The sequence below is a fragment of the Prinia subflava genome, chromosome 1 (assembly GCF_021018805.1).
Source record: "Prinia subflava isolate CZ2003 ecotype Zambia chromosome 1, Cam_Psub_1.2, whole genome shotgun sequence".
Lineage (NCBI taxonomy): Eukaryota > Metazoa > Chordata > Aves > Passeriformes > Cisticolidae > Prinia > Prinia subflava.
The window spans coordinates 7,690,737-7,715,373 of NC_086247.1; the positions used below are offsets into that span (position 1 = coordinate 7,690,737).

General features: G+C 44.4%; 1 protein-coding gene across 1 annotated transcript in view; it reads left to right on the forward strand.

Annotated features, from left to right (window-relative positions):
- Positions 1-24,637, forward strand: part of ST3GAL1 (ST3 beta-galactoside alpha-2,3-sialyltransferase 1) — a 73,665-nt gene that overhangs the window by 45,111 nt on the left and 3,917 nt on the right. The window contains exons 2-5 of the mRNA XM_063408958.1: positions 4,131-4,929; positions 14,403-14,599; positions 18,598-18,777; positions 23,491-23,536. Coding sequence (XP_063265028.1) covers positions 4,612-4,929; positions 14,403-14,599; positions 18,598-18,777; positions 23,491-23,536 — 741 coding nt within the window. The 5' untranslated portion in view covers positions 4,131-4,611. The remainder of the gene's footprint in view (positions 1-4,130; positions 4,930-14,402; positions 14,600-18,597; positions 18,778-23,490; positions 23,537-24,637) is intronic.

A 24,637-nucleotide genomic window follows, 5' to 3' on the forward strand; every position in this document is an offset into this window, starting at 1 on the left:
CATAAATTATCCCATGCCCAAGGCAGCAACATCTGTGAGTCCCAAAGGCAGAGTGGACTCACCTGGGTGAGTTTCATGCATCCCTGGGAGGGATGCAGGCAGGGTGCCCCTTCTTTGGGTTCTTGTTTCAGGGTCCCACCTGCCCTTCTGTCCCCAGGCTCCTTTGGGCTGGTGCAGTTGATGGCTCCTGGGATGGGCCTGGGAGCAGCTCCAGCGGGGCATTATTTAGGTTCCCCTTTTCTTTCTGTGCTCCTTTGTGGGTGTGCAGATGAGCTTTTGTCAGAAAACCTGGCAAGTGCAGTGAGAAAGCGTTGCAGTGAGAAAGCATTGCATTTGTAGTTGGATTTGTAAAAAAAAAAAAAAATCCTTAAGGTGTTAAGAATTGCTTTATATTAGTCCACTGAAGTGATCTGTTTTTATCTTTGTTAGTTACCAGATTGGCAAGGGACCAGGAACATTCTTCAGGCTGTAAGTTTACAATGCAAATAAAATCTACCTTGGAGGAGAAAAAAAAACAAACCCACTTTTTGTTCCTTCTTTCTAAAATGTGAGAAGACAATGCCAACAATCACAACTGATTGATCCTGGTATCTTTTACAACGTAAAATGTAGACAGAAGATTAAGCCTGTCTCTCACTTAGGACCATTTGATTACCCTGGACCCACCTCTGCATTCAGGACAGGGTTTGGAGGAACTTGTCTCTTCTGAACCTGCCTCTGTGGCCTTCCTGGGACATGACCCTTTGCATTTTCCCTCCACTGCACATCACTGGGTATTATCAGCATAAATAAACTGTCCCAGGGTGCACAAAGGTGCCTTTGACATCAGCTGAAAGAGGGGGGAGTGGGAAGGTAGCAGGCAAAATCCAGACCAGAAATAAGACCTTAAGCACCCAATCACTTAAGGTAGCTTAACCTGCTGCTTGCAGGGGCTGAGCTGGGATCCCTGTGCACAGGCACAGCTGCAGGATGCAGTGTTAAGCTCTGCTTATCTCTCAGGGGACTGGAGCTGGGAGAGGGCTGGCCACTAAATCTCCCTACCTTAAGTCCCCAGAAATTGTTTCTGGGTCTGAGGCCAAAACAGCCTGTTCACAGATGTGCTGATGCCAAGGTCATGCCACGGATGGTGATAAGGGCTGTGGCTGCTATCATGCTACTTACTTGTAATGGCTTAATTTAACTACCACAAGTAATATCCAGGAGTGAAACATTCCCAACAGCTGGGGTTGGCATCCCTGCGTGGTTTCCCACACCAGTCCCTGACCTTCCACTTCCCAGCACCTTGGTGAATCCTATGGAAACACTTCTGCAAAGATTTATGCATCTTGTGTGAGCAGAGAGAGGGAGACACACACAGGGATAGAGGGATAGTCTGAGATGTGGTACAAGATGCTGTGAAGAATAAAAGTAGTGATGTCTGGGTTGGATCTTCCAGGTGCTTTAAGAAAGCCAAAAAAAACCATAAAAAACCAAACCCACCCCCCCTTCCCCCCCTCAAAAAAAAACCACACCAAAAAACCACAAAAAAACCCCATAAAACAAACAAACAAACAAACAAAAAACCTCCAAAAAACCAACAAGTCACACTGAACTCAAAAAAGAGTTTTACAATCATTTCAGTCATCCTTTTCTCAGGTCCTAAATCAAATACATAGTCCCTGGAGCCTTTCTGTCAGCATATATATACATATATGTGTGTATGTGTGTTTGTATATATATTTCTATCATAAGTATCTATAATAGGTAGTATCCTATCATAGGAAGTATAACATTTAAAGGAAACTGTAAGTAGTAAGAATTAAAATAGGTTATCCAGTGATCATATCCACAAGTGAAAAGGGCCTTAGGAACTCTTCCCATCACATTCTAAAAAAGACAGGATGATTAGGAATTTGAAGACATTGTGGGGCACTGCGTAGACACTGGTTTGGCTTTTTTCCTCCCTGAATTATAAATATAAATTTAGCCTTAGCTGAGTTACAATAAATAAATAAATAAACATGGTGAAATGGGTGCTTGTTTTGGAGGCCAGAACAGTTTTATCAACAATACTCTATTTTATAGGCTTTTCCAAGAAAGGTTGGATAATCCCTCTCCCTTCTCCTCTTAAAAATACAACAGAAGAGCAGGAGCTGTGTTTACAAATACTGACTTGGCCCTGCACTGACAGCAGTGGGGGGTTGACCCGCCAGCATTACAGCTCTTGAATTATCCTCTCCATAAATGGAAAATCAATTTGCTTCTGGGATTCAGCATGTTTTCAGGGTTGTTAGAGGCTGTGGTTTTGTTTAAACTCACAGCTACATCCAGGCTGGGAAAGCAAAAATGTTTGGGGCTGTTCTGCAGAGCAGAGAGCAGCTGGTGTGGATGGGGCTGTGCCCGGTGCTGTTCTCCTGAGCTCCCTTTCATGGGGATGCATCCCCATCCCATCTCTAACGCTGGGATTCTTGAATTTTACCCAGGGATACTTCAGAAGATTTCTGGTTAGTGTAAAAACTTCCCTCTGCAACATTAAAGTGAATGCAGGGTGGTTCTCTGATTTACTGGTGCCAGGAGCCCAAGCAGATGGGGTTAATAAAGCCCTTTGTTATCCAGCCTGACCCACTTGTCAGCCCTTGAGCGCCTATAAATGCATGTGGAGGGGCCAGACTTAAAATAAATCTCGAGGCATTTGGCAAACAGCAGCTAATTGAAGGGCACATGCTGCCCATCACGTGCTGAGGAGGAGAAACCCGGGGCAGAGCCTTAAAACTGAGCTCTGAGGCTCCTGCTGTCGGAATTAGCTGTGTGGGACTCTGTAAATATTTACACACCACCTCCAAAATCCGAGCTGTTTCCAAGGTGCTGTGTCAAACCCCTTGGAAAAGCAGAGGGGCAGCTCCTTGCAGATTCCCAGGAGAGGAGGCAGCAGGGAAGCTGGGGATGCTGCAGCTGCCCTTCCCTCCTGGCTGGTTAAGCAGCACCCTTGGGTGATGCAGTGAGGGGGGTCCTGCACCAGTGGACATATATATATAATGTGAAAGTGAATAAAGTGAATATATATATAACCAAGATGGGTTAAATGATGAGCTTTCATGGGGACAGTTGCAGTTTTGCTGTCTCTTTGCTGGTCTGAAGCCTGAGCAGTGAATGACACTTCTCTCGCTGGGCTTTCACTTGTTCACAAATTGCACGTATTCTGACATGGTTGCTTCTCTGATTTTTTTTCCTACCTTTTTAAAACAAAACAAAACAAAGAGTGTTATTTATGCAATGGCACTTTGGGACTTTCTGTAAACATCTGAAGTTTTATAAACAACTTGTTTTTCTTCCCACAAAACAATGCCTGTCCCACAATGGCATTCCCACAAAACTCTGTGGGATGAAGGGATTCATTTTATGACTTTTAAAAATTTGTTTAAATCACTGCTGCCAGGCAAGGAACAACAGGAGGGGAAAGGGAGAGCAGCTCTGGGTCCCTCTGTACCTCCAAAGCAGCTCCGTGCCTCTCTGCCTAGGTTGGGGTCAAGCTGCTATCACCTACTTTTCCTTGACAGAAAAAAGAGCAAATTTCCATGTGAAACAAAGGCCTTTTATACTTTGATTTCCCCTGTTTGTCCCAGGACATATGAGCTGGTTTTGCTTGGCTTTCCCTAATCACAGATCCAATCCCAATCCTTAAGAAATTAAGCTGGCTGGGAAAAGAAAGAGAAAAACATTGATTCATCTTCCTCCCTGTCCTGCTCCTCCCTCCTTTGCTGGTGCTTGCTGTTCAGCTGCTCTGAGTTATGAATACTTTGCTGTGTATCTTGTGGCTATCAAGGTCAGCCTGAAGGAGGGAGGTGAGTCATTGTCATTCAAATAGCTACAAACTGTAATTCAAATAAGGCCAGAGCAGAGCCGGGAGGCTGATTCAATACAAAGAGACTCAGTGTCCACAGGTCTGTGCCCTTTCCAAAATTTCACCCTCACACTCCTCAGTGTGCAAATACCGGAGCAGAGCTTGAAGCCAGAGCTGCTTTTTCAAGGGCTGTGAGCTGATCAGAAGTTCTGGGATGGGGAGGGAAAAGAAGAGAAATTAGGTTGGAAGGAATAAAATAAACAAACAAACAAACAACCTGACAAATTTTTTTTTGTTTGTGTGTCTCTAGGTTGCAAACTTCTCTCCATGGCTTAAATGGACGTCAGAGCATGTGTTTCTTGTGGAATGTACAACCTGAGATGATCCGATCCTTCAAGAAGTAAATTTCAAGAAAAAGAATACAATTCTTTCTACAATCTGCTTGTTTTAATGTATGGCTTGCTCTCACACACAAAACCTGAGTTTTAATTTCTGTACACAGAAAGAGAGGGGTCTGTCTTCAGTAAGCCCTCATCAGGAGAGGTTAGCAACAGGACCCAGAGAGGTGGACGGAACTTTGAAGCACCGTGAGAAGGTGAAAGGAAATACCCAGCTTGTCCCCATTTGGGGAGGATGAAGCTTCTCCCCTATGGCTGGAAGTAGTGGAGTGGATCTTTTCAGCCTAAGCCTGGGGTGGTGACTGGCAGGCCCCTGCTGCAGCCCTTCCCTTTTGCCTTACCTCAGAGCCTGCGTTGTCCTCGGCCAGTGGCGGGGCAAAGCCTGGGGCAAAGATGGTTGTGGTAAGGAGGAGGAACATGAAGATGTTCACCTTTGTCTTCCTGCTCATCACGGTGACGGTGACGTCCTTTGTGCTGAACTACACCCACCAGGTGACCACCACCACCTGGGACCCCAGACATCTCGTCGTGCAGTTTTCAGAGCATGTCCAAAAACTCTTCAAGTACCCCAGGAGTCCTTGCAGCTGTCGCACGTGCGTTTCGGAGCTGGGGCGCTCCCTCTGGTTCGACCAGAGGTTCAACTCAACTATGCAACCTTTCCTGACCTCACAAAATGCCTTCATCCCAGAAGACAGCTACAGGTGGTGGCTGGTAAGTAGGGGCTGTGGATACAGCCCGGACTTTGGGTGATGGTGGTGGTGCCAGGGATGCCAAGCACACAGGAAGAGATGCTTTCTGCCCAAAGCATTTGCTGGCTCAGCTGACAAGGCAGAGGTGGAAGGGAGTGGGTGTTTGTGCTGCTGTTTAGTTCGGGGGGGTTTGGATTGCACATTCACTTGCTTCAAGCTATAGAAGTCCCTGACAGAGTTAGATGGTAGATCCAGAATTTGCAAATGTCAATACTGTCATTTTCTCCCTTCTCTTCCAAAGACCAGGCTTTTAACCCCTCTGTTTCTGCTTCAGATGGGCTTTTTGCCATTCATCAAGGTGGATAATCAAACTAATTGTGAAGTGCGTAATTCCCCCAGGGCTCTCTCTACCATAAGATATGTAAATAATTAGCAGGATTAAATTATTAATTCCATGTGTATGAGAACATTCTCTGTCGTGGCTGATGGTGTAAAACAGATCCAGAAATCTCACGGGTGGCTGTGGGTCACTGGGAAGGAGCAGCCCCAAGTGTATCCTGGAACAGGGTGGCCCAGCCACCCCTTGGAGCCTGATCCAAACACCATGAAAGCGAGCGGATGCCTTGTTCATAAAGCACAGAAGGGAAAAAGATGCATCCTGTTGTTTTGCCTAACAAAAGCTCCTTTTATGTTCTCCTGAAACAAGACATCATTTGTTTGATTTACTCATGGCTGTGCTACTGAGGTGCTAAAGTGCAGGTTCTGCTGCAACAACTCAAGGTTTCATTGCACTTATTTTCCCCCTCTTCCATAAAAATAGTCCCCTGTGCCTTTCTTTGAACACACCACAGCCTGCAACTTGGTGTCTTGCAGCAAGCACAGCCCTTGCTGTGGAATTCTGGGCTTTCAGAACTTCTCTGACACCCTGAGGGGGCCTCTCCAACAGGCACCCACTATTGCAGTGGGGACATGGGGGTTTGGGAGGGGATGTCAGCTGCTGTGGCACTGAGACGGTGTGATCCCTTCTCATTCCCCTGGCTGTTGCATTTAGTGTTGAAAAATAAATGCCACTGAACTCTGTCATTTTAATTGTTGTGTAAATGATATAATTGTTTTATGATGAGGCCCTCCTTTTTACAATGTCTCAAGTACTCCAGGTGCTAAGTCTTTTTACCCTCTCCTTGGCCATGACTCTGATTTCCCATTGCTTGTGGCTTTTCTTGCAGCTTCCAGACACTTTTCCTTCTGGTCCCCATGTTTGTTTTCTGGACTTTGCTGGAGCCTTGGGAAGGGAAGATGGCAAGCTCAGGTCCTTGCCCTTGCCCTGTCTTGAGGTTTCCCCAGGGAGCTGGGCTGATCTAACAGCTGGCAATTCTCAAAGGAGTGGACATACCCCAGACTGAGCTCAGCAATGAGAGGATGAGGTTACCCATGGACACCATAAGCAAAGCCATTCTGTATTCTGCTCTCAGAACTCACTGATTTAAGCATGAGGTTTGACTGCATTCTCTCTTAGGAAAAAAAATAGAAAAAGAAAAAGCTTAGGACTCGGTAGAGAAGTCTGAATATGTAATGCTCCTTCTTGTAGTGAAATAGAAAACAAAGAAGCAGTGCTTCCTCAATTTACAGAATTATTTAGGTTGGAAAAGACCTGTGAGATCATAGAGTCCAACCTGTGACCAAACACCTCCTTGTCAACCAGAGCAGGGTACCAAGTGCCACATCCAGTCTTTCCTTAAACACCTCCAGGGATGGTCACTCCATCACCTCCCTGAGCGACCCATTCCAATGTCTGATCACCCTTTCTGTGAAGAAATTCCTTCTAATGTCCAGCTTAAACCTCCCCAACCATAGTTTTAGACTGTGTCCTCTCATCCTGTTGCCAGCTCCCTGGGAGAGGAGACTGACCCTCCCCTGGCCACAGCCTCCTTTCAGGGAGCTGTAGAGAGTGACAAGGTCACTGCTGAGCCTCCTTTTCTCCAGGGTGAGCCACCCCAGCTCCCTCAGCCTCAGTCACCTCATAGGGACTGTGCTCCAGACCCTTCACGAGCTCTGTTGCCTTCTCTGGACTTGCTCCAGCACCTCAATGTCCTTCTTGAAGTGAGGGTCCCAGAACTGGATACAGCACTTGAGGTGTGGCCTCACCAGTGCGTTAAAAATTCATCTCAACCTGAAACCATCTTTCAGAGAAGGTTTGTTTCTTTTTCAGCAAAATTAAAAAAACAGGCTTTCAGAACAGCAAAAAGTCTCCCCATCCCAAACAAAAGCTGTTCATTATTTTTCAGGGCTGTCTAACCATGTTTTAGTGTTTTCATTCTTTTTTCTTTTTTTATTCAGATCAAGTTCAAAGGAAATACACACTTCAGAATAAGAAATCAAAGGAATTTTTTTCAGATGGTAAAAATAAATCTTCTAAGATTCCTAGACTTTTTCAATCTCCAACCAAGATATGTGAAATATTTTGGTGTCCTGCATAAATGCATTGTGTATTGGAAGTTTTTACTAATGAAAGTCTTTGCCCTAATGTGTAGTAGATGGAGGAAGTGCCCTGACCCCTCTGAAAGATGCTTTGGGGTAAACCCCAGGCATGATGTGGCCTCAACCTCTTCATTGCAACTGATTCCTTGTGTACATGTTGCTTTGGGTAAGCTTTTCCAAGACGGTGTCATTCCCTCAGTAAATAGTTCCCAGGTGCATCCTGAGGGCAACTCCCTGTTCGCTGTTCATTTTTAGGCTCATCTTCAAAGCAATTCTGAGATTTCGGCCAGTCTTTAAGAAAACATTGCTCATGGCCATGTTTCGCTCTTGTGTGCTTTGCCAACTCATTAATTTGTGACTTTTTGCTATATTTGTCCATAAAAAGGAGGTATGAGGAAACCTGAGATTGCTCAAACTTCTGTTCAGGGTGGGGAATGACTGTGTTTGCTCTCAGGAGCTGATTTCAGACAGTGTGGCAGTTTTGTTGAGCTGTAACTGAGGCTCTGAGATGCACTGGAGCTCTTTATTGTATGGTTGTGGCTTCCCTGTCATGGGGAGACCCATGTGATGTGTTGCCCTAAAAGCAGGCAGAGCCTTTCCACCAGACTCAGTCTGCCCTCCCTCGCCCTTAACCCTGTTGCTGTAGATGTGAATAAGTGCTATTCATCCAAATAGTCCTGCAGCATCAGTACCCCTCCAGTACTAGGACAGTGGGGATTGATTTCAGAGATTAGTGGCCAGTATAGGAGACAAAGGGACATTTGGGATCAAAGAATGGGGTGGTTTCTCTTGCTTACAGCTCTTCCCACGGCTGCCAGGCTGCTTCATGGTTTATTTGGAGAATATCTAGTTTGAACACTTTCAGCCTGGTTGGATGTGACCTTTAAAAGGAAATATTTCTGCTTGCTCTTAATAAAACTGTTTGTGTATACTGGGTTTAGTGCTACCACCTGTGCAGGTGGGAAGGAGCAGGGGAAGGAAGGTCAGTGCCACCATCCCTGCAGTGGCTCTTCTGGGCTGCCCCAGAAAGGGCCCCTGAAAATGTACCTGGCTGTTTCTTTGTTCATGGAAACAAGGGGGATGTTGTCAGGACTGCTCCCTGCTTCTCATTTGCTTAAATGTACACAGCTCATAAACTATCCCTTCATTATTTAGTCAGGTATCAAATAATAGCCCAAAATCTCCTCCCACGTACACCCCTGCAGCTGCTCTGTACTTTTTGTGACTTAAAAGTTGAATTGGAATCCTCTGCTCTCAGGGAGGATCTGGGCATTAGTAACACTTCAGGCTGTGAACATTTTGTTAGAAATTCCTCCCTCCCTCCCTTTTCTCCCTCTCACCCTTCTTGTCTCTCGCCTCCTCCCTCTCTCTTTCTCCTCTGCCTTCCCTCATCTTATGCTCAGGGACTGTGAGAGTGTATTTGCAAGCTGGCACCTGGTGTTACGTGATGCATTCCTTTCTATTTATGTTTTCTTTCCCACCTCCCTGAGCTGGTTCACCTGCAAGTTTTCCATTGTTTTACCATGACACAAATGCTGTGGATGTTCTCACTAAATTTAGGAACTCTTATATAAAGAAGCATGGCAAGAATTACATGCTGTAACAAAGCACAGCATTTATTTATAGTTTTCTTGTTTTGTTCTAAGGAGTGGATGCATTGTTCTCGGTGGTCACAAAGTATAAAAAATAGGAAATCAGAACCTGCTGTTCTAAACCCAAATGTTGAGGTTGATGGATTGAAGCTGTGATAAGTAAATTTAGGCTCAGAGTTTCCTGGCAATCTTCTCTGTAGCATATTATTCATAAACTATCATGTTATAAGAACCTTTATCTTGAGTCTTATGATGTTGGAGGGTTTTGTCTTTTCTTTGGAAGAAAGCTCAGATTTTGGGGCCGTGTTATTAACATATCTAAAAGAAAATATTAGTTTAAACTCATTATGTTTGTTGGTAAAATGTAATATATGGCTTAAAAATTTGCTTTCATCCAGTGAACAAAGGGACATCCCCACCCAGCACATGTGCTGGGGAGGCTGGGGCAGCTGCACTGATTTTTAAGGCAGCAGCAGACCTGCTTGGCACCTGAGTCATGCATTTTGAATGCTCTCTGAGGAAAATGTGTCCAAACACTTTGATCACCAGAAGTTTCCTTTGAAACTGGGGTGCTGTCTGTGAAAGCAATTCAGAGGGCTGAGCAGAGTGCAGTTACCAGATCACTGCAGAAGGTGGTACCAAATCTCAAATCCCAGATCCAGGCCAGGCCCCAGGCTCTGGTCCCAGTGCCTCCACATGCCCAGTCCCACCTGCAGCTGAGCTGCTTGGTTGTGAGTGTGGCATTTAGAACAGATTTGAACATAGAGGGAGAACCTCACCCTGGGCCACCTCTTGCCCTCACTGGCAGCCCCCACGTGAGTCCAGCTGGGCTGGAGCTGCTTTTCCTGTGATGAGGACAGATGGGTGTGAAGGTGGTCCAAGCTCACAGGTCTCTCTCAGCACGAGGGTCAGGGTAGTGTAGAGGTGACCCTTACCAACCATGGAAGTTAGAAATTCTACAACTCGGCATATTATTGTGTGTTATTTACAAAATATAGGCACAGATATATTTATATTTGAGAATGTAAATTTTTTGACTACACAGATCATTAAACAATGACCAAACTCTTGACAGCTCCTCTGTTCTTCGCCTTCAACTCTTAGATGCATAGTAATTGAAGGACATTAAATATAACAGCAATAAAGCCATATTTTCCAGACCAAAGAGGCATTTTTAAAATTGATTATTTCCTCTTAAACTCTCCATGAGTCTGTAGAATAGAGATTACCTGGATTTGCCCCACCAGATTGTTGCTAGGATTAATCTGGTAGCTGGGAAGTGTTGCACGAGTGTTAATGCCTCCAAACTGCAGCAGGGAGGCAATTAGTAGCTGTGCAAAAGAGATTCTCATGGAGCTTTATTTGCTCTTTATCTTTTAAAAACAGTCAAAAAAATAGAAAAGCCACAAACCCCAGTGTTGCTACCCCAGCTTCCCCCAGGCTGCCTGGCTGCTGCCAGACCCACAGCTGTACCTGTCTGTCCACCAGGAGGGTTCTGCCTTGGTCCAGGTTCTATCTGCATCTACACCACACCAGTGATTGCAGGCTAAGCTATTCTACCTGCTCGCTATTTGGGATTTCGAAGTTGTGCTTAATATGCTGCCAAACTTGGCCATGGGTGCAGGATGCACAGCAGGAGAGCTTTCCTTTGAAGTTCTCCTGATTCCTTTGAGTCCCCAAGATAAGAACATGGATGTCTTGGAGCAAGTCCAGAGGAGACCATGAAGATAGCTGGAACACCTTTCTTGTAAAGACAGACTGAGAGAATTTGGGTTGTTGAACCTGAAGAAGGCTCTGGGGAACTTTATTGTTGGCTTTCAATATCTAAAGGGGCTGCAAGAGAGCTGGACAGGGACCTGTCACAAGGGCATGTACTGATTGGACAAGGGCAGATGGCTTTAACCTGAAAGAGGGCAAGTTTAAGATTAATTATTAGGAAGAAATTCTTTCCTTAGAGGGTGGTGAGGCACTGGCACAGGGTGCCCAGAGAAGTGGATGCCCCATCCCTGGAAGTGTGCAAGGCCAGGTTGGATGGGGCTTGGAGCAGCCTGGTCTGATGGGACCTATCCCTGCCCATGGCAGGGGCATTGGAATGAGATGATCTTAAAGGCCTCTTCCAACCCAAATCATTTTGTGATTCTCATGACTGTAGCTGTGTCCTCACCACTCCAAGCCATTACCTCTGAGCAGCCTTGGCTGAATTCACACTCTCCCTTTGTGACCCCTTAGCCAGGTTTTGGGTATTGCTGCTTGCCAGTGCTGTCAATGTGGTGGTGTTGGAGAGCCCAGTGAAGCCTTCGGAGAAGTTTAAAAAAGCAGCAAATCCCTTGTCATCCTTAGTGGGGGTGGGCACGGTCATGAGGAGGGAACAACAGGCTCTTCCTTGGAGAACCATTCTTGGGTAAAGAAAGGGAGTGTGTGAACTTTGAGGGTTCTTTTTTCTTGCCTTTTTATTTTTTTTTTCTTGCTTGCTTTTTAAGATAAGAAGATGCAAAACTGGCTAGTTCACTTCTATGAACGATGTGGGTATGTGAGGTGGGTAGTTTCTAAGGCAGGGAGATGATTTTTAACAATCTAAGGTGGAGAGTTGACTTCCAAATGACGCACAAATATTTTATGGAGGGAAGCTGAACTGTTTAGTGATCCAGTGATATTTTATATGTGGACACAGGATGGGTTAAGATGCTTTATGATCTTGAACAAAAAGTTGAACTGCTTCTTTAGACACAGATATTATTTGCACAGACTTCTGAGAAAAGCAGCCACTTCACTCAGGACACAGGGGTGAAGTAGTTCAGTGTGCTTAAGGCCACTTGTAGCAGCTATATCCATGCACACGTCCTGCCACACATCTACAGCACTTGGATGGAGGATGCTGTCCTAGCAGAGCCTGCTGTGGCTCTGCGTGGCACAATGTGGACAGACTTTCTTTCTGTGCTTTTGCTGATTTATGGGAAAGGCCAGACTGGTGGGAGTTTGCTAAAGAGGGGGAAAAAAAATAAAAGAAAATACAATAATACTCAGAAAAAAAAAAAGAGGGCAGAAATTTCATGTGGGAAAGTGAACTATAGTCAGCTTTTAATTGTAATGCTATTAAAATGGCCTTTTTGCCATAGCCAAGCAAACATTGTGCAATAAGGAACTGGCTGCATGTTAAGTCTGAACATTTACAAGCTGAATATGCCTTGGAGTTAACCAGCTTTGTTGCTTCCTCTTCTCTGTTTTGCTGAAACGTCAAAGACTAACCAATGTTGATAGAAGATTAGGCCTGAAATGTGTAGTTCAATCAGATAATCACTGGGAAATCAGAACAGAGCACTTAAAATGAGTTAAGGACAGATGTCTCACTTTATGGATGTTCAGCACACAGTGCAATAAAGTCATCACCCTATTTGAGGTCCCTGAGAGAATTTCCAGCATTAGTAATGGTCTTTCCCATGGAAGTTGTGTACAACAGAGGGATTGCAGGACAGTGGTGTCCTGCTTTCAGGTTGATGTTGGTTCCCATGGTTGTATTGCTTGGTTGCAGTAGAGTTACTCTAGACACAAGCATAAAAGAATGGTAGATGCCTGAGCTCTGTAAATGGAGGTGCCTATCCAGGATGTTTCTTACTATTTTAATGCAGCAAAAATGCATCAATACTCCAGGTCTTTCCCTTTTCTTGTGCTGTCAATCTGGGTTAAAAGAAAATGTAACTTTAAAAGGGCACCCAAGTACTTGGAATTTTCTGAAAATGCCTTCCTGTTCTGAATTTTCTCAGGCAAAATCAGTTCAAGAATAAGATTTTGGTGGGTTTCCTTTTCATGTCTTAAAGACAGTAAAGAGTCAGCTCATCTTTACAGAGAGAGAGAGTCTATATGGGTGTATGCAAATGTGTGTTCAAATAACTCAAAATAAGTTCCTCTTTCAAAAATTATTGTATTTTACTACATTATACACCCATACTACACTCTGTGACATCTATGAAGTCTCAAATTATTTTGAAGGCTACAGGTTTTCTTACACTGTTTTTTCTCATATTCAGAGTACAAAGAACACACAAGAGTTTAGATATGTGGCCATGTGTTTGTTGCATCGCACACAAGTTTAGAAGATGACCTCTTTTATTTATATGATTGAGCCTTGCACTGAATAGTGACATACATCATCATAATTATGGTGCTTGTCTGGTCATCCTAATTACCTTGCATCCTAATCACCTTGTGCAGTCCATATACAAGTATATAGATTAGGAAGGATTAGTGGGAAGATTAAGTCTGTGTGTGCATTTCTTTGTCTTCTTTGTTTCAAATTCTCAATGTCATCTTCTACCTCTGAGCTCCAGAGACCTTTTGCTCGTTTCAGTGCAAATAAGGTCCTGCAAAAAGCACAGAGTTTAAACAAAAATCACAGTGCTGCACCTGTTTGTGTTTGTGGGAGAGAGGGAGATAGCAGGACAAATTAACAGTTCCTGGTGCAGTCAAGGGAAACACATTGGAAATTAAAGCCAGATTAGCTCAGGCCATTCCTGGGAGTCGTGGGAAAAGGTGTTTCTCTTCTCTCCCTCCCTGTCTTTCCATGCCATGGGCTGTCAGAGCAAGACAGAGCCTTTTTGGCCCATTTTGTGCTGGAGCCATTCTCCTTTTGTGAGCTTGGATGCAAGTGGCACCACGGGAGTGGGCATGCTGTTTGTGAGCATGCCAGCACTCCCAGCCTCCCCAGTAAATCTCAGAGAGCTGAGCCCCACAAAGGGAGTGTCTGACCATCACCTGCCCTGCACTGTGCCTGTGCCTTCCCAGTCCAGCCATTGTTTCCACCATGCACCACAGAGCTGCAACAGAACAGTTTCCATCCATGGGAACAGACACAATGACCAAGGTCCGGGTGGTTTTCTTTATCCTGGAGGTTTTTTTTAGATGATTATACATATCCAGCCCACAGAGCTAACTCCAGTAGAGTTTCCTATTCAGTTCACTTCCCATTTCTCTCTCCCACTCCTGGCATATGCCAAAATTTGTGGCAGGAATATCATCCACTTTTGTCTTCCATCAGCTCCCCTGAGACTTTTCCATCACTTGTAGGAGAGTTAAAAGAAATCTTACACATATCATACCAGAAGATACCTGACCCAGGGTGGGTTTAGGTTTATAGAACACCAGAGGCTGCTAAGGCCAGCCTCAGGGAAAATGCTTGATGGCTAGATAGAGACTGAGGAAGTGGGAATCTGATGAGAAGGAGGAGAAAAAGGCAATCAAGTTTAAAAAGTTAAGGGGGTTTCCACTTGATTTTTTCACACTTTGGCCCCCAACCCAAAGCCTTGTGCTGCAGAAGGCAGTGTCTGTGGGCAGGTGCAGGAACGCTCTTTGAGGAGACATCTCAAGCCATCTCCAGCTCACAGAAAAGCTGCCCGTGTCCGTGACCTTGGGTGGTTTTTCTCCCTGACAGAAGCTGCAAGGAGAGAAATCCCCTCCGAGTTTGAATGCCACGCTGGCAGAGCTGTTTGGGGTCATCCCCGGGGACGGGGATCCGCTGCAGGAGCGTGGCTCCGAGGGCTGCCGGCGCTGCGCCGTCGTGGGCAACTCCGGCAACCTGCGGCAGGCGCGCTACGGCCGCGAGATCGACGCGCACGACTTCGTGCTCAGGTGAGTCCTGCTGCTGGGGTGTGTGTGAGCTGTTTGGGAGTTGTTTATCCCAATGGTTCATCCCTGCCTCCCCCCCAACCCCGATAAATCAGGACCCATCCAAAGGTATCTCCTCCCTGTGGCTTTGATTTTATGTCTGAGATGTTTTAGTTTGAGAAATTTCTTTTTCAGGTGATTTGCTGTAAACAAAAAGAGATGTTTTGTTCATTGTATCTATGTTATGCTTTTTTTTTAGAGGAGGGACTTCTTGATGCCCCTCTGGCTTAACTAATGTAGTTGAAGAAGTGTTAACTTTGCCCACCCAATCATATCGGTCTCTGTAAATCTAAAGAAATTGCGTTTTTTAATAAATCTCTCTTTCTAGCCTTCTGAAAATTCACAGAGTCAGTGTAGTTCATTTCGTGTCCTATAGTGACACCTCCCCATCCCTTTGTCCACCTCTCCTGCCCCTGCCCTGTCTCTGGAAGCTTCAGTCAGCTGTCCATCCTCCCTCTGACCCTGCCCTGTGTTATAGAAAAACACCTGTCAGTCTACCCTGGGGCCAATCACCTACCTGCCTCACATCCTTCACACCCTGGTTTCAAAATGAGTGCAGGCTTTGTCTTGGCCTCTTTTTTGTCCCCCCCTCTTGGGGAATAAAGGTCTGTGAGAAGTCATATGGAAAAGAGCCTTCTCTCATCTTAGATGCTGCAGCACCTGTTGCCATAGAAGAACAGCCTTGCTCTCACCATTACCTGGATCTGCTGGCAGATTTGGGAACAGCCCCTGGCACAGCCAGGAATCAGAGCTGGCTGGGGTTCTACCAGCCGTGTCAGTGAGTGAAAACCACCTCAGCTACAGATGGCTTTGTTGTCTAAAATTCACTGGTATTTGGGGGGGACAAGTGAGTAAACAAGGTTTCAGGTTCTGTCTAGTGAAACCTGGTACTTAAGTCAAAGCTTCAGAGACATGAACTATGTGTGTTGGAGATATGACCTCATGTTTTGGCTTGGACAAAAAAACATTAATTGGTATTGATACTGTAGCTTGTTATGCAGAATCCATAACAGCATGTGTTAAAAAATATAGGATAAAAAGAATTTGCCCTTATGAATAAAAGTTTTTTCTGCAGCCAGTGCTCATGAGTGATTTTTAGACATTTAACTGACTGTATCAAACTTTTTTGCACTAGTTCATTCTTAAGCAGTGGTAGGGTGGGGAAGCCAAAGACACTTTTCAGTGGACAGGAGTTGCCTCCTTGGCTGCAGGTAATTTGTAAAGGATGGCATTGCCTCTCCCTTTTGAGGCAACAAGGTTGGCTATTTTGTTCCACTGAAAGGCAAGCAGGAGCTAGGCAAGCAGAGCTTATAAACCAGAGGGCAGCCAAAATATCTGGACTAAGGTCACCTTCAATGTGTCATCTGCCTTTTGCACCACGGCTGCCAGCACAGTACAATTTGGGGAGCAATAAGGAGTGGGAAAGGAGGGATTGCTCTTGAAAGAGATGTGGGATTATTCTCTCAAGAGCAACAAAAGCCTTAGTAGGAAGCTGTACACTGAAGTCAAGAATAAATTAACAGAAGATCAACACTGTTTGAACTGTTAAGCCACCTTGGCTTCTGATGTGGCTTGAACATGGCATAGAGTCTTCAGGTGACATCTAAATCTCCACAAGTCATACCAGGAGTTGCTTCCTTCAGTTGCATGTCTTGCTCCCAGCCAAAAGTACCTCCCCAAAGGCAGAGGCACCAACCTGGCTTTCATATCCATGAAGGCAAAGGGAGAGCTCTCAACATTATTCCTACAGGTTGCAAATGTGGGACAACTGCAAATGTGGGAAGCTGTGGTGCATTTGTGCTTAACTCTGTGTCCTTTCATATGGAGACAGCCCCCTTCCTGTGTGGACTTTCTTTTATTGCCTGTCATACGTTTCCAGACTCATGCAGAAAAGACATTGCTAGACTCAAAAGCTGATAGTAATAACTAAAAAGGAACAAACACAGCCAGGTGCGTGTTTCTGCTCTGAAGCCTTGTCCATCCTATGCCTGGCAAGGGCAAAACTCTCAGTCACTTAGTGAACGTTCCAGTCTCAGATTTGTATTTCAGCAATCTTAAGCCAGAGCTGAAAGGATTGCACAAGGTTTTAGGATTCACCGTGGGAGTTTGTGCAGGGAAGGTGACCCCTCTGTGCGTCAAACACAAAATCTCTGGTGACCTGAAATTCACTTCCACATGCTCTGGCAATACAGCCATGTGCAGGAGAGAGCCAAGGAGTCTGAGGGGGCACCTTTCCTTCCACACAGCGTGTTCCAGCCCACTTTTATTTGCATAACTATCTGCTTTCATGACAGAAGGAAGTTCCTGCTGGGCTGGGTGTGAGCGCTGCCTTCTGCCGTGTGGCACCAACAGCCCCACCATGGGTGGTAGGGAAGGTACACAGACCCAAGGGCAGATTGTAAGATGACCAATGTGTCACCTTTGTCTTTGTTTTGATGGAAATAAACACCCATATTTTATACCTTTGACTGACTAATCTCGAGGTAAAACACAGTCCCGTGCTATTCCAGTATTTCTACACAGTATGGTGTGGGTCACTGGCAGGGAAGCTGATAACAGGGAACTCAATAACAAATCCACGAGGCTGGCAGGATATTCTAACTACTAATAACTCCCTTGAAGGGAGTTAGAAGAAACTTAAATAATTCACCTGGGGGAGAACTGCAATAACACGGCCTGGCATAGACTTGATAAACAGATTTTGCCTCTCCTGTTATCATTAACCAGGGCAGCATGTTGTCTGGCAATGTATGATGCTCCTCATTACCTCATCAGCTACATCCTTCCTTGTCCTCCCTGTGCTTCTGCCAGGAGCTGAGCTAATGTTATTGCAGGAAAAAAGCCAAACATTTTGCTTTGAGACACCTGAGGAGTTTCTCCGTGGTTTTTCACAGTACCATGGAGTTATGCAAGTTGCTTCAGGGATCTCTACTGTGCTGTACCACAGAAATATGCAAATATCTGCCCCTGAGGAGCTCAAGCATCAGGGAGAGAATTGCTGATGTGTTCCCAGATTGGCTTTCAGAAGTGAACACAGGCATAGAGGCATTTCTGCAGTCCTGAGTTCAGAAATCCCCTCTCTGTTCCCTGTATGGGTCACTCATGTTAGAGTTGGACTCAGTGATCCATGTGGATCCCTTCCAACTCAGAATATCCTCTGATTCTGTGAATCTGTGATATGTCCAGCATAGGGAAGGGTAGCCCTGTTTAGCCAACACCTCTTAACTGAGCCCTGGAGGCCCTGGGCAGATCTCCTTGCACTGACCCCAGGGTTATCTAAGGCACCTCATGTGTGTGCAGAGACCCTGAGTATCTGTGGGCACTGGAGTACATACTACAAAGCAAAAGTAAGGTTTGAGTAAATGAATGGTCAGCAGCAGCAGGTCCTGTATTTGTCACTGTCTTTGTGTCTATTTAGCAGACTTTGGTGCCTTTTTGTGGGAGAATCATAAGGAATATTTGCTGCTTCTCATCACACATAGTATAGTTTATTACCTTGACCCTAAACATTGAAATTCACCTGTATGGATAAGGGGGAAAGGGAACTGCAAGAAATGAAGCTGATGTACTGCAGGGCAGTGCTTTTCTCACCAGCTGGAGGGTGCAGCTTTAGCATGAGTGAGATGTGTCCTCAGAGACTCAGCACTCTTTTGATGACTGTAAAGGGAATGCAGGGATGTGCTCAGAGATACACCTGCTTGGTAGAGACTCCTGTTCAGTCCAAGGAATTCCACACTAAAGCTGAGCTTTCATCTACTGTTCAATTACATGGGTTATGATCATTCCAGCTTGCCTGAGGATCCCTACACCCTGTCAGGGCTGTCTGAAGACCCTGCATACAGCACTCCCTTAGCCATGGGAGCAGGTTCCATGCACCTCAAGCAAATGACTTGGTGAAAATTCACATGTTCTTGTACTTACCTAATTCCTCTTCTGTCTCAATTCTTATTTTCGGGCCGCAGAATGAACCGTGCCCCCACTGCTGGCTACGAATCAGATGTTGGGAGCAAGACCACTCACCACTTTGTTTATCCTGAGAGCTACAAAGAGCTGGCAGCAAATGTGAGCATGATCCTGATCCCCTTCAAAACCCTGGACCTGCGCTGGGTTGTCACTGCTCTCACCACAGGCACTATCAACTTGTGAGTAAGGGCAGGCACAAGGGGTGGGAGCTCCATACTTTGTGTTGCTGTAGGATTTGATAGCTTACATGGGTAAATCCCTGCTCCTGATAAGGCCTAAGGGTGCTTTACAAACCCTCTCAAGTCACAGTTCAGCCCTAAACACTTGATTTCTAGGAAAAGCTTAACATTATGATACAGTTGTTGAGGCAAAGATCAAGATCTTTACATCCCTAGCAGTCTCAGAGAAGTAAGGGTTGTCTCCTGTTGCAGCAACCCTCTTGTTAGAGGGTAGAAATGAGCCAAGACACAGACTTCTTGTTTATCACAGCATGAAAAAGGTCCTGGTTTATTCCTCTTTACAGCTCAGCCATCCTGACTCCAAACATTGCCTGACTCTGGCTGCAGCAAGCTCCCACTGTAGGTTTCCCTTGCAGCCTCTGAGTGCTGGTTATGTCCTGCTAAACTGCAGGGATCAGTTCGCAGGCTCTGAATGCAGCTTTTACCCGGCTGGACTGTGACTGCAGGTTCCAACAACAGGCTCTGACTGCAGCCCCAGACTGACCCCACAGCAGTGATTGTCTCTCCTCAGGATCCTTCTTCATGCTCTCCCATGGATGATGATCTTCCAGTCATCACCTAACTCCTTTTTATCACATTTATTTTTACTGGCTGTGACTCACCAGGGGTGAGGCTGAGCTGGGTAATTAACACAGATGTTACTTATCAGGGACGAGGTCACCTGTATTCCCTTCTCCTACAGTCTCCTGCTAGATACATTTACGGCAGCACCAGAATTAGAAATGTGATAAAAATGCATGTTTCTTCTTGGAAGCCTGCTAGCAGATTCTCTTCCTTCCTGTAAGCTGGCTTTTCTTAATCCAGAGGATGAAATACATGACATTGGTACTGTGTGTGAGGCTATCTGCTGGATGTGAGACCACAGCCTTGTAGGATTGCTTGCTGACACTGCTACACGTAGACAGCAAGAGCAGATCAGATTGCTTTACTCCAGGGAGAAATTTTTTTTTTCAAGACACTTCAAGTTTTTTCCCAATTTCAAAGTCTCAGAAGATTTAAACTTCTGAGTGTGTCTTGGGCATGTTGACTGGGCATAAGACCCACTTTGCAATTTTAAGTAAAACTCGTTGATGGAAAAACAAACAAAGTTTTATTTCCTCTCTTTGTTTTCTTTTCTCTCTTAGTAGATATGTTAGATTATTTTAATTTCTTATTAAGATTCCTCTAATTTGTACAAATCTGTGTTAGCTTCCTCTTACCTTTTTTATCACCAGCATTTAATACATACAGTTATAAACTGGCTTGAAAAAAATCCACCTTCAAGACATCCTCATAACTTGGAAAAATCAGTACACTTGGGAAAGTGTACCACTCACTACAAGAAAGTCATTGAGGTGCTGAGCCCTGTCCAGAGAAGGTCAAGGGGAAGGGTCTGCAGCACAGATCTGATGAGGAGTGGCTGAGGGAGCTGGGGGTGTTCAGCCTGGAGAAAAGGAGGCTCAGGGGGCACCTTACCAGTCTCTACAACTCCTGAAGGAAGGCTGTAGCCAGCTGGGGATTGGTCTCTTCTCTCAGGTAACAAGAGACAGGAAAAGAGGAAATGCCTCAAGTTTCACCAGGGGAGATTTAGGTTGAATATCAAAACCAATTCTTCATCAAAAGAGTTATCCAGCACTGGAACAGGCTGTCCATGGCAGTGAGGGTGTCACTATCCCTGGAGGGATTTTAAAAATGTGTAGGTGTGGCACTTAGAGACGTGGTTTAGTGATGACTTGTCAGTGGTGGGTTAACGGTTGGACTCACTGATCTCAGAGGTCTTTTCAACCTAAATGATTCTATTGTTCTATAATTTACACAGACACACATTTTGCAGACAGGTCCACTGCCTGTCCCTGCCCCAGGAGAAAGCTCTTGGTACTTCCTGAGCTCTGAGCCCTGCACTGATTTCAGGTGAACCCTCAGCCTATTAGGAAGATAAAACTAGTTGACCACAATGCAGTCACAGCACATGAAAGGGAAAACACCTTTGCTTAATAAATTACAGGCTATATTATATATTTATAATTAGATTGTATACATGGGCTTGGTAAGCACCTGATATAAATTAGTGTGTATTTAACCACATGAAAGGAATACCACTATTTTAAGATATTTGCCATACTCAAAGCAGGGAAATTGCATAATTAATAAGCTGGAATAATAAAAGCAGAAAATCATAAGCATACAAATCATAGCAATGTACCTAGCATAATTTTAGCCTTGTAGAATTAACCTATGAGCATACATTAAATACACAGTGTTAGATAATGGGTATAAGGGAATTGTTGAGTGCACATTTTTAAAGGGGAGAAAGCATGAAATAAAAATAAAACACATTTGAAAGTCAGTATTTTAGAAAGGAAGAAGTACTTATCTCCCTACCCTGGTCTGCTTTGGCATTGTTCTGTGTGCACAGGCTGCATAGTGTCAGCTGAGTTTAGGCTAACAAGAACCCAAGTGTACTCATAGCTAAAAAGATAAGCATCCTGTATTGGTTAGGCTTTTACACAGTGTTTAATTTTCTGTATTTCAGCCAAATGAAAGAATTTCCTAAAACTCAAAACCTGAGAGTCAAACACATTCTTTTCTTATCATAATTCTTGCAGTTTTTACAATTCAAAAGCCAAAATTCATATTGCCTTAATATTAGCTTCAATTAATAGCTGAGTAGTTCTCTCAGACATTCTCAGTCCCATTTGACTGATGTATTTCCATCTAAAAATGTCTCTTTAAGACTAAACATTGTTCCAGAAAAGACTAAGAAATGCCTTTTCTGGGATAGGAAACTTTCAGGCACTTATCAACCATATATTTACCCTGGTTGCCTTCACTTGCAAGTCTTTTAGGAATCTGTATGGTGAAAGAACTCCACTTAGTTTGTCAAAGAGAGTTATTACATTGCTTAAAATGTTGCATATCTTGGGTCAAAGGTTCAGTAAATGTTTTGTACAAGGTGGCCAGGGACAGTGACAGAGTTCACTGCAGCCCTGCAAAGGGGCTCATGGAAGATGTTTCCCAGGTGATTTGTTACACTGCCTGCAGCCACCTTCATCACAAGTGTCACTGTCCCACTCCTGTGTGGGACCTCCTGGGTCACTCATTCCCTGGCTGCCCTGCAGCCCAGGTTTTACATGACCATAAGAGCAGAGGTCTTAATCAGTGTGCCAGTGTTTTCTGTGTCATTTTATGAAATTCTGCAGGACTTGAGTATTTCGTCTGAAACAATGAATAGCCTTTGGTTAAAATGACTGATGTCACCTGACAAGAGCTACAGCAGTCTCTGGTTAGATCAGAGATGTCCACTAGTACTGTCATGAGCACTGCATACTCCTCTCTTTGGTCTTCTACTGTAGCTATCTAGGAAATATAGCCCTTTTGTTTCTTCCACATCACCTTTTTAGCAAAGATTAACTGTTTATTTCTATAATATTAAGGAGATTCTACCAGCAAAGAAGCCCTTTTTGTCTTCATGAGCACAAAAAGGGCATGGGATGACTATGCTTACTGATTTGCTGATCAAGGTCAGGCATGGGTTGCAGCTGCAAGGGCGTATTTGCTGAGACCAGCTTGAGAAGTCTGCATGGGCGTCCCTTTCCCCACCAGCATCACCTCTTAGGAGCACTGGAACACCCAAAATCTGTCTCACTGCCTCCAGCCCAGAGCATGGATTGCAGGACTGGAGAACATTGCCAGGTCACCACTGGTTTGGGAAGGTTTAGACAGAGTTTTAAAAGTGATGATGTTCCATGGTTCAAGGAAAATAAAACCTTAATGACAGGAACCTTAGCACCAAAACCCAAGTGAAAACATTTTGACTGAACTAATGGAAAGCTTTGGTGATTTACCACAATCCATCTAAAAAGTACACAGCATATATTTTGGGATATACTCCAATTAAAAGGCCAGCTAACCCGATTTTTTTCACTTAAACAACCTCAGAATGATTTTTTTTCTTACAGCACTCGTGATGAGCTGTGCAATGCCAGCATACACTGTGCTTGAGATATGGGAAATAAAAGGTTTTTTTCATTTCCAAGACATAACTCGTGATTTCAACCCAGTCATAAAGTGTAACTTGGAAATTTTATGCTGGAAACTGCAGGAAGCTTTCAGCATCACCCTGGGGAGGAGAGAAGTAGATTTCTGTGAGGGGCTGTGTACTGGGACTGCCCGAGTTTCATCTAACCACAGAACTGGTGAACTCTGCTGCCTCGGACTCTGAAAATCTTGTGGTAGCTCCGAGTGTTAGGAGAGGAAAAGTCTCCCCCTGGTGGGAAAAGGTTTTTCTGCCATGAAATTAAACAGAAAGTCTTTCCCATCATCAAAGAGCAGAGACTGCAACAATAACGAGCCAAGAATTAGAAGTCTTGAGCTCCACATAGTATTGGCTCTACAGTGTATCTCAACTAAATCTTTGGTGTCCTACTGTCAATAATTAACTTGAATATTTAAGAATGTAATAGTTTCCCATAAAATTGCTTCACTGACAGCTCAGTTCTTTTCCTGCTGTGTTATTTAATTGCAGCCTCATTTTACAACAACTTCTTGAATTTACTACTTTTGGATAATTTGAATTTATTACTGTACATGAAGAATATTCTTCCTTTGGAATTATGTGAAAATACTAATAAGTTGGGCTTTTATTTACCAGTGCTTTCTTTTTTTCTTTAACAGCACATATGTTCCAGTCCCAAGGAAAATCAAAGTCAAAAAAGAAAAGGTGAGCAATGTTGGTTTGTGGATTTGTTCTGCTAATTTTTTTGTAGGTCTTTTGCCTCTTTGAGAGACTGCAAGAATCCAGGCAAGCCCTTGACATTCATAAAAAGTTGCAGCCAAAATACAGACACTTTACAAGGCTCAGCTAAGCTAAAGATTTGGCTCCTGTGTGTCATTTAGGCCATAGATCAACCACTAAATAACTGTGGTTGGAAAGAAATTGCTCTTGTGGCTACACCATTGCATGAACACTGTTCTGAAGGCTGCATCACTTCCTCTGGTGCGCTCAGGGACATTAAAAATGCAACATTGTCCTCCACAGTAACTGCTCTGTTCTTACCCATTGCACTCACTTGTATGTATTCAGAGGTTTTCTGAAATAATTTTAATATTTGAACCCCAAGGATGTTTCTCACTCCCAGGTCAGTTCCTCGTAATAAGGAGCTGAGTGAACTCTGAACAAATAAAGCTGCGTGTTTACAGGTCAGTGCAGAATTCCTGAGGCAGGCTCTTAGCCCATGGCTGCAGTAATTACCTGTACCAATTAAACAATTGGAGGCTGAGCTAGGCCAGGTCCAGGAAGGTTTTGCTCCAGGTGTACCACAGGTCTCCCAGGCTGTGTTCAAGCACAGTTTGCACGAGAGCACAGACAGGGACAGGCTGGAGGCAGGATTTGCCATGGGGCAGGATGTTAATTCCCATGTAGGAACTTTGGCCACTGTGCAAAGACTTCTGTTGTTGTAGCTGCATGGTTTGAGGATATAACCAAGGCAGGATGTGTGGGAGAGGAGGAACCTCTTCCATGGAGCTTCCAGAAAAATAAAGTACTTATTCTCTCAGCCTTTAGAGAGACTTCCAAAGAAGTACAGATGTCTAGTCTATCAAGGGCTGTTAAAGTATGAAATTAGCTCCAGAACATTAAAATTACAAATTAAAGCACACACCTTTCATTCAAGAGGCCAAGTTTTGCCAAAGCTTTCAGGTGAGACCCTGAACCAGTATCAGTTGATTTTACTTTTCTTCATACCATGGACCTTTAGGGTGCATTAAATAATCCCTTAGCTCATCCTTACCTGTTGTGAGGTACCTGATAACCTCTGCAAAA